Here is a 10,000-nt window from a genome sequence, read left to right on the forward strand (position 1 = left end):
CGAATTGGGCAGTAGGCCGGCCTAAGACAACGATTTTTAATAATTAATTACTCGTTAACTATTACGAAAATTGCAAAATGGTACAGGACTTTTCCATTCATCTCGATCCGTTCTACCTTCTCAAAAATTTTGTCGGATATGGAAAGACTCACCCTGTATAATGAAATATATATTTTTCCGTGGGGGGGGGGGGTCTAACCTGTAATTGGTTAATTTTTTACGGCTTAAAGCTTGCAGCGTACTTAAAGGCGAGATTGTGGACCAACACTTGTGTCGGATCGAGACGAAAAGTTTCGCAACTGTTCCGCCCGGACGTTATTTTCGTTGAACACGTTTCTGAAAAATGTCGCGGTCGCTAATCGCGAAATCTCAAACATCGCGAGAACCGATGGCGAAAGTTTAAATCCGCTCAAGTTTAGGCAGAGGGTGGCCAAAACTACCGCCCGTTATCGCAACGTCCGCTGAAACTACATCTGTTATCGAAACGCTGTATACATTATATACCGACATTGAATCGACCGTTCGTGTTCTTACCTATCAGCAGCGCCAGAACTTTGCACTCGTACTTGTGATACGTCGCCATCGCGACGTCCCTGCAGTCTCGTCCGCAAAAGGCAACGCAGCTGCAGCTCGGACACCCGACCGGCGCCCTCAGTCTAAAAATTTCCCGGATATTCGTAAATCGATCGAAAGGAAAACGGGGTTAGTCCGAGGAGGAAGGCGAATTATGCAAATTGATGAATAAAAGCCGAAGGGGAAACTATCGCCGCGCGGGCGGGCAAGATTTCAATCCAGGTAAATTTCTCCTTGGATCGATCCACGCAATCTCGAGTAATACGTTCTAAATGCGACCAACGATTTAACGAATCCACGTCGCTCCGTAGAAGCGTCGTCGAGATCATTCGACAGGATAATTTCGAAAGATAAATAAAATTTCTACAAGACGACAAATTTACGAGAGAGAGAGAGATAAATAAAACGCCTGGAAAATCAATTCCCGATGCCTTTAAAGCCAGATCCAGACTACGTGCGGCGCCGCTCGCGCACACCGAGGGCAGGCCCATTCGCTCGTGTGCGTTCGCGCTTGCAAATCCGGTCTAGATCCGGCTTTGCGGGTGTCGCCTTTAAACATGCGTGCCGTTTTGAAATTTTTCGCGGCTCGATCGGCGCGGGCGGCTTTTATCTTGGCGTAATAAACGAGTTTTCCCCGTCCGCGTACGTCGTTGGTCGCGCGCGCCTCGTGCCCGGGCGTCGCTCGGGTTAATGAAATCCATTTTCTCTCTTTCGCCGTCGCGGGTTTATCCGTAAAAAGCTGCGGATAACGGGGCGACGGTGGGGCCCCGCCGCCACCGCCGCCGTACACGTATAGACAAAGCAGAAGCTACACACGGTGGATTACGCACCGCCTAAGGCGCGTCCATTAAATCCGGGCGGGAAAGGGAGGGGTGGGGGACTCGGGTGAGAGAACCCGACGGCAATTTTCTCCTCACCTCGCGTAACAATGCTGACAATGGGTGCCGTAGAACTCGGGCAGGAGACAGCCCGCCAGCGGCGGCTCGGCCAGCAGAATATCACCCGGATGTATTTCCGCGGTTGCGACGGCGTGTTTACCCGCCGTCGTGGTCTCGCGGATTTCCAGGGCGCCGGACGACCAACGGAGCTCGGAATTAACGGCGCCGTTTAACGGCGTGCCGCCACCGCCGTTGCCTGCGAGCACGCAACACACAGAGCGCGGGGTGCGCTTTCTTAAAGCGAGTCTCGCCCCGGCGCGCGTTAAAGGGAGGGATACGCGGGATTCCACGCCGACTGCGTCGACGAAAATTACGCGGCGGGCGCAAACGATACTTTAAACGCTCTTTAATAAACGCGGAACGCCCGCGAAACCGGACGGCGGGGGCAGGGGGGAGGGAGGGGTTGAGCGGGGCGAGTCTCGCGAATACGTCGAGGATATATAAATATAACATAATACGCCACGGTGTATTTTCAGCTTTTCGTCCAACGCCGCGCGCGATGCTCCGCGAGCGCGGTATCGAAAATCCGGGAGGAGAAGCGCGGCTTCGTTTTCTCTCTCCCCCCCCGTCCCCCTCCTCTTTTTTCCGCCACGGATTTTCGATACGAGGGCAAAACGAGAAAATAACCCTTCTCCAGTTCGCTCTTTCGCCTCCGAGCGTTTCGGATATCGTTCGGTAGCGCCTCGTGTGTGCGTGTGTGTGTATGTGTATATGTGTGTGTGAGCGCGCGCTGTGATATTCCTCTCCGCGCACTCTCTGTGCGCATACACGCGCGTTATCTCGAGGATACTCGACGAGATAGGCGTGGAGCGCGCGGCGCTCTTTGTCCCGCGCCTCCGCGTCGATTTCCATCGGCGAGGGTGGGTGTCGGCGGCGCGAAAAGTTCCGGCCACGCTCTGCCGTTCATGAATGAACGGCCGCGGCAGGGTGAGGGGGGGGGGGGGGTAGGCCGTGTACTACGGCCTACTACGGGCCGTACGCGCGCCGGCTGACGCGACGGTTCATCGCGACTGAGGCACGTATGCGATAAGGAAGGACGAGAGAAGAAGAGAGAGAGAGAGAGAAAGAGAGGTGGAGAGGGGGGGAGAAAAAGGAGAGAGAGGAGGAAAGGGCGGAGAAGTCGCGCGACTGCGCGGCGATCTTGCCTCGGCCTTGGTCCCCCGCGATCGAGATCGCGAGCCTTGCCGAGATCTCGGAGACGTTCGCGTCGACGAGCTGGGACCCTCGCGCTCCCACCGAGACGAACGCGAGATACCGATTGAACGCAACCGAACTTGACAATGGGACGGATCCGCGAGACGTCGGAATTGTTTAATCAGTTTTGCCGTGATTTCTGTTTAAAATATAAATCCAATCGTTTGTAAAACAAATGAGGTCGAAGATCCAATTCTTCGGCAGCGAACGAAGCAACAAAGGTTGAGGAATTATTCGACGTGACTGGCGAAAATGTTTCTTGATTAAAAACACGCAACCGTCGATCGTTTATCTCGAATGTATTATACAAGCGATGCTTATTAAGGTCTACATATTTAGGATTAAATTTAAGAAAGGGATACGTTTTCAGTGATTCCGCTCGGGCCGTTCCGTAGGATCGTCGTTGGACGCTCGGATTCACCGGAATCAATCGCGATAAATCGGAATTCCGCTCGGCGCCGCGCGACGGCGTCTCCGATAATGGAGCTTAATGAAGCGGCGCCGTCTTCGTTTTACTGTTAATCCGATTTACACATGGCGGAAATTCCGCCATGATTTAAGACACCCGCAAGGGATCTCCGGGTTAACGGGAATGTGTAAACAAGCCCGTAATCCCGGCGCGAAACGCCATTTCCGGTTATCCCGGCCACGCCGCTCGCGTGTGGCATGCTGCCCACCGAGGGCGTTGTAATGAATGGAAGAAATTGCTACGGTCCGAAGGGGGATGTGTACACACGACGAGCCGATTAATCATGGTTCGTCGGGAAGCGACGATATCCGCGATATCCGTGCGAGGCTCCAACTTCGCTCTCGGTGAGTGCGTTTTAACTTTTAACCCCTCGCCGTAGATAAAGTTAAGAAAATTTACAACCCGAATCGGCGCGCAGCTTAAAGTCGTAAAACAGACGCGAAGGTATCACCTTTATACTGTTATTGCGACAAATATTACCACGTGCCTCAGTGGTCAAATTGGTGAGACGCCCGCCAAGAGAGTACACAGTTGAAAAATTTGTGTTAAATTTAACAGATATCACATGTCCCAAACGGTCCACACAAATTTTTGTGTTAATTTAACATAATATGGATATGTTAAAGGATCACACTAATAGTCTGTTAATATTTTAACACAAGATAAATGCAAATCTCAAAATCATTTAACATAAATTTTGTGTAAACTTAACATATTTTTAATGACAAAACGAATTTAAAAAAATGTAATTTTTACATTTCATAATAAATAGGAATGTATCTTCGGGGAGGTAGGCACTAACAATAAGACACGCCACTTATTTTTCGGCGAGAAAAGTAACGGGCTAGGATTTGAACCTAGGACCTTCAGCTTGCCAGGCGAGTGCTCTTCCAACTGATCTATCCAGGTCCAGATGTAATAAGCCAAATGGTCCGAGATCACTCTCTTATGTTATATAGAATAAAATCAAATCATTTCGTTCTGTAAATTTTAACAGATAAATCTTGTTACTAATAATATAGAACATATGTATTGTGTAAGATTACAAAATAAGTACACATTGTGCTGTTTTAACATTTCTTTTCAGTTATTTTAATAATTTTACATTTAAGGTCAATTAACATAAGAGCAATCTGTTAAATTAACACATGAATGTGTTAACCATTTAACACAAAAATTTTAACGGGCATTTCTTTTAACAAGAAAACACAAATTTTCCAACTGTGTAGGCAAGTCCACACCCACCGACAAAATTTCCGGATCCAATGCTATTACACTTGAATCTATCATAAAGTAGGATCGACATATCGCCAATCATATTTATTATAGAGAAAGGAATATTTTGATCTTAAATGAGAAATTCTCAAATCTAGAATAAAACGATAGTATCGTCTTTTGTCGAGTATCGCGATGTCAACTTCGCGCGTTGCAAGGTGGGGGGAAAATTTATTCTAAACGCAAGAATACATAAAGTTACTCTTGTCTCAATACAGTAAGTCAATCTTTTTTAATTCGATAGAGGGGGGATAAGAATTACCGATTAGCAAAAGCTAAGCGAATTCAACGATGGCGCAAGTGATTTCCATTTTGTACCAATTATCACGGCGATGTATCCTCGCGCAATAGCGTAATCCACGTCGGTCGGACATTAATTCCAGAGAGGGCAATAAGCAGCGTCTCCTACCGTATTCATTTCGATATTATAAAAACATTATCCGGTTACGCTTTCCCTTATATTTTCGCTCGTCATTTGCGTCCGCGGACATTTCATCTTGTCACGCGGCGTCACGGGCGTCACGGAATAATCACCGGCGTGCGCGCGAGTCACATCCGCTCGAATTTCATCCCGCGCGACTTCGGATATTTTCCCCGTTTGTATAGTTAACGAAACGTCGCGCCCGTCGTCGGTCGAAAAAAAAAAATATGTCGGGGGGGAATAATGCCCGCGGATGGGCACGGAGCGCGCGTTAAAATTGCAGGATCCATTTACTAATTTACGGATCCGGCGGGCCGATTACCGTGAAGAACGTACGGCGCGCGATGAATGGAGAAAATATTCATTCGCGCGCGAGCGCCAAATTTACACGTGGATAACATGAATTTATATTGACTTGTATCCACGGAGGATCCCCGGTCTGCGAAATCTCGGAATGACCCGCTCCGAGATTCTCCATACGGTCATTATCCTTTCATTATTCCCGAACGAAGGTCCGACAGACGACTCCATTCGTCCACTTTGCGGGGTCGCTGCAATCAACAGTGAAAAAAAAAACAATGCGTCCCGCGTGTCCGGGATATTTTATTAAATTTCCTTCTCGAAAGGTATTTCGCTCTCCTCCCGTCGAGCTTGCCTTGTTTTCACTCATTGAGAACGCGCAAAAACTTTCGGATTAAAGCCGAAGTTTTCGACCGCGCGTTCTCTGTTAGCGAATTCTGAAAAATTAACGCCCCAGGCCGGCGTTATTCTGGATGATGAAAAAGTCATGTTGCCGATGTTGAAGATTAATCGAAGGTAGCGGCGCTACGATAAAGAGGATGCGATGAGTTGTAATAAGCGAGCCATAAATAACAAATATTATTTCTCTGCGAGAGCGAGGGGGATGCTCAATTATTAACGGAAGGTAAATTACTGGCGGAAGCGGAATCGTCTGGAAAAAGAGCACTCGAAAAAGAAACGGTTAATTTTCTTATAAATAAAATTTGTCGTGGCGATAGCTATTTACGAGGCCGACGTATCGCGTGTTGCGCAATCGCGTTCGCGTAGCGCCGGAATTTTAAGAAATTAAACGAGTCCATTTGCGGCAATGACGCTGATACTTTGAACGCTCTTCTAATTTGATTGGGCCGTAGTCAGGCTCGTGAGTGGTTACAGACCGAGGGCGGGAGGGGGTGGGGGAAGCTGAAGTAAATGAAGTTTAGCTACGAACGGCCGCACCTGCAGCGGCAACCCTCGAATCGCGCGTTTCCGGCTTAAGCCACGAGCCCTCGAGGGGCGCTTTGCAGTGCTAGAATTCGACGTTCGAAAACAAAGAAGCGCTTGTCTCTGTTTGAGCGCGCGAAACGGTCCGGGCTGGCTCAGCCGAGGGATGCTCTTAACGATCAATTAGTCGGGCGTAGCCTCGGCTCGCATTCAGGCTTTAGACAAGCAGGAAATAATGCCTTTATATTATCGGAACGAGTCACGTCTCGGGAGAGTTAATTTTTCTCCGCAGTCGCCCGAAACAGGAGCAGTCGCCGCGGGCTTTATTAGAATACAAAGTCCGCCTATTGAATCCGAATCGAGACTCCGCCGATGGAAATCGCCGATTAAGCTCCGTTAATTCGGGCTTAAGAATTTCAACACATTTCCGACATTCAATTTTAAATGCGTCTAATCCCGCGGCCGTTCCGGAGACGCCTCCCGCCCGCGGAAGAATCGACGTCGCGAGATTCAGGTATTCCGCCATTAAAATTAAGAGCGCCGCGCCGAGGGGGGTATCCCTATGCGCCGTGTACGCGTAGCGAATAAGGACGGACTGCGAGAGAATTTATTAATTAATATAAAGCTAATTACTGAAGTTGATGCACGCAAAGTTACCGTTCCAAGGCGGAACTTTTCCCCGGTCGGGAAAAGACTTTCAATTTATTTCCGCCGCTTAGCGTTAACGGCCCGGCGAATCGGGAAGATTTTCTAAAAAGTTTAGGGAGACAAATGAATCCAATCTGATGAGTATTAAAAGAGCGAGAGGGGGTGAGTGATGTATCGCCGCGGCGCGGCGGATGCTCTATGCCGCGACGCGTCTTTTAATTTAATTTTTAGTCCACGAGGCAAACAAAGTTTCGTCACTGCCTGAGAAATTCCAGGCATCTCATCTCCGCGAGTCCGCGCGAGTCGAGCCATTCTCGCCGGTTCACCTGTACATTGTGTAAGAGAGAGAGAGAGAGAGAGAGGAGGGAGCCATTGCCCTGAAAAACGTAGCCTGGGAATATCGCTCGCCGCCATTACCGCGGAATAAAATTGAAAAATAGTTATTTTTTTTGCCTATCAGCGCTTTTAAAGCGTCCGTCAGTGACGCATAAGCGGCATTTATACGAATAAAATATGCAGTCGAGAGCGCGCGCAATCAATCCTGCCGCGCCGGTCCATCATCCCCCGCGCTCCCCGCGATGATCGGCGTTACTCGCCATTAATCACAGTTATCGGCGAGAGATCAAAATTTCATATTTTTTAATTCCGATCGATTGATCGCTAATTGCCGGCTCTGCGATACGGACACTCGCGTAAATAAATCGGGGCCGGGCCGTTTCCGATGCTAAATACCAGTGCCATCGCTAAATATTCGCGCAGTTATTTTATTACCCTCCCGATAAAGCGCCCGAATAAAAATCTAATTAAACTCAGCGCGCCCGGAGTGCTTTTATCCGGAGTTCGATAATCGTATCTCCCGCATCATGAAACGTTCGTGAAATAACGACGAATATGTCTCGTGCCTTTGGACACGTCACGAGGCGAGTCGCGAATCGGCGTACAAACGCGACTCTGGAACGAATCTAGATCAGCGCTGTCAGACGCAGATGTGTCTTCCCGTACGACGGAACGTTTCAAATTAGCTGCGAAATAAGGATTTTCAATAATACTAAATTTTCAGTCACGGTGAAATACGATTAACCCACATCGAGATATCGATCCTCCTCCTCTCTCTCTCTCTCCCCTTCCGCCCCCTTTTTCTCCACAAACAATATTTTACGTTATCAACGTATCGTCGCTGTTATTAGTAAATCGTTGCGTCACGCGGTTGTAACTTAAGTGTATCGCTCGACTCGATAAACAGCGACACTGGACATCTTTACTTTCACAAACTCAATTTATTCCTTTAATCAGTTATTCGCGACTTTATCAATTTATGGATAATGCGAGGGGGCGGGGGAGGGGGGTTGTCGGACGGAGATTTTAATTCGCTCTCCCCGGCAGCGATCTTGAGGCAATCAATCCCGACATTACGGGACGTAAGACCCGCTCCCCGAGTCGTCGTTTCACGTCGAAATAATTCATGAAATTTCGCAATGTTATTTCGCGCGGTATAGGCGCAGATTCAATAGCGACCGTGCGGATCCCGACGACTGTGTTCTCAGGCGGGTCGGCTACCCTCGGGCAAGCAAAGCAGAGACAGATCGGGGGGACACCCTTCGATCAACAATAGTCCGGGCCGGTGCGCGAAACATCGGCGAAATAATATCATATACACATCCCCGTCGGTAGCGCACGCTCACGAATGCATGGAATTGTTCGACGGCCTGTCGTCTGCTTTTCCTCTCCCTCCCTCCCTCTCTCTCTCCTCTCCCTATCCCCTTCTATCTTTCCGTGTGGACGGCACGCCTCGTTTACGCGGGAAATCCGATATTTTTCGACATGGTATTTGGCGCTCAAATGATGCGCGCGCCAAGTTATCGACGTCGATTCGTCTCTTTGTACCTAACTGGCCGTCAGCTACACCGGCCACGGGGGCCGGGGCCCCCGGCCGTAATTGGAAAGTGTCTTTTTGTTCTTCTGCTCGATTTATCCCCCCCCCCGCCCCCCCCCCTCCCAGCAAAGTTTGTAACCGAACCTACCTATCTATATACCGCCGCCCTTTTCCTCTCGTTGCACGCGCGCGATGGGGCGCCGCGCTTGCCTGATTTAAACGCTATCGACGCATTCCTACGTAGAGCGTATCCGAGGAAGCCGAAAAGAGTTCCACACGCCGGGCGATTTATCGCGCTCGCTCCCCGTGATTGCACATTCACGCTAAAAGCACCGTTCAAACGAACCGGAGTCGAAGAGGACTATTCCAATATAGATCCCGGCGTGCAGCTAACGCGCGGTAAACCCGCTCGAAGAACCGTCTCCGAAAAGCGCCTAAAAATTCGGTTGGAATTGTTACGATTGTTCCCGCAAATCTCCCTGTGCTCGATCGCGATTGACGGGGCCGAAGGGGGGGGGGAGATGGGTGGGTGGGGGAAACGGGAGGGAAACAGAGGGAACCGATATTCCATCACTTATATCGATATTCCGAAAATGCGATTTCGCGGAGAATGAAAATCGACCAAGACTCGGCGCGGCGACGAATTCGCCTCTTCCGGCACGGCGGAGAGGAATTATATACATATATATATATACGTATATATATATATATATACATTTTTATTATTCTACGGCAGAGTAACCTCTCTCTCTTCCCCCGCGCTCGACAAACGCAGCGGGATCGCGCGACGCGCGGATAGCTTGGGACGCGAGAGGCGGGCCGATAGAGAAGAAGAGCCCAATAGAGTTATCCGCGTCTAGACGAATTTCGTTACGGGGTGGAGGAGGAGGAGGAGGGGGAGGGAGAGCGAGGGGAGCCCCGGGCCGCCCCGGCGATCTTCGATATGTTAAAAGGCGCGTTAGCGCACAATACGTTACACAATACGATCGGCACGCCGAGGTGGCCGCGTATTCTAATACGCGGCGGCGTCGAGGCTCTTCTTTTGTCAAGAGATGCAGATTCGCGCGGTCCATCGTCCATCGTGACGTCGTTTAAGCGGCGCACATTATATGTTTGCATATATATATATATATATATATATATATATATATATATATATATATAGGTGTGTGTGTATGTGTGTGTGGCGGCCTGTCTTCCAAAGGAATATTGAATTAAGCGTTTCCCGGGAAAATCGACTCTGTGTGGGTTACCATGGAAACCATAGCCGGCCCCGTGTTTCGCTTCTCAACCCGGCGCGCGGCCGCATTCTCGCACGGATTCGACGTCGCTCGGATCGGAACCGGATCGCCGCGCACCGGGGTCCGACCGACGTTTCATCAAAC

At 49.6% G+C, this 10,000-nt stretch overlaps 1 protein-coding gene across 1 annotated transcript in view; it reads right to left on the bottom strand.

Moving 5' to 3' along the window:
• Positions 1-10,000, bottom strand: part of LOC105560717 (SET and MYND domain-containing protein 4) — a 40,418-nt gene that overhangs the window by 9,099 nt on the left and 21,319 nt on the right. The window contains exons 4-5 of the mRNA XM_012010070.1: positions 1,491-1,707; positions 535-656 (exon numbers count right to left, since the gene is read on the bottom strand). Coding sequence (XP_011865460.1) covers positions 535-656; positions 1,491-1,707 — 339 coding nt within the window. The remainder of the gene's footprint in view (positions 1-534; positions 657-1,490; positions 1,708-10,000) is intronic.

The sequence above is a fragment of the Vollenhovia emeryi genome, unplaced genomic scaffold (genome assembly GCF_000949405.1).
Source record: "Vollenhovia emeryi isolate VEMERY1.0 unplaced genomic scaffold, V.emery_V1.0 DF939224.1, whole genome shotgun sequence".
Taxonomy (NCBI): domain Eukaryota; kingdom Metazoa; phylum Arthropoda; class Insecta; order Hymenoptera; family Formicidae; genus Vollenhovia; species Vollenhovia emeryi.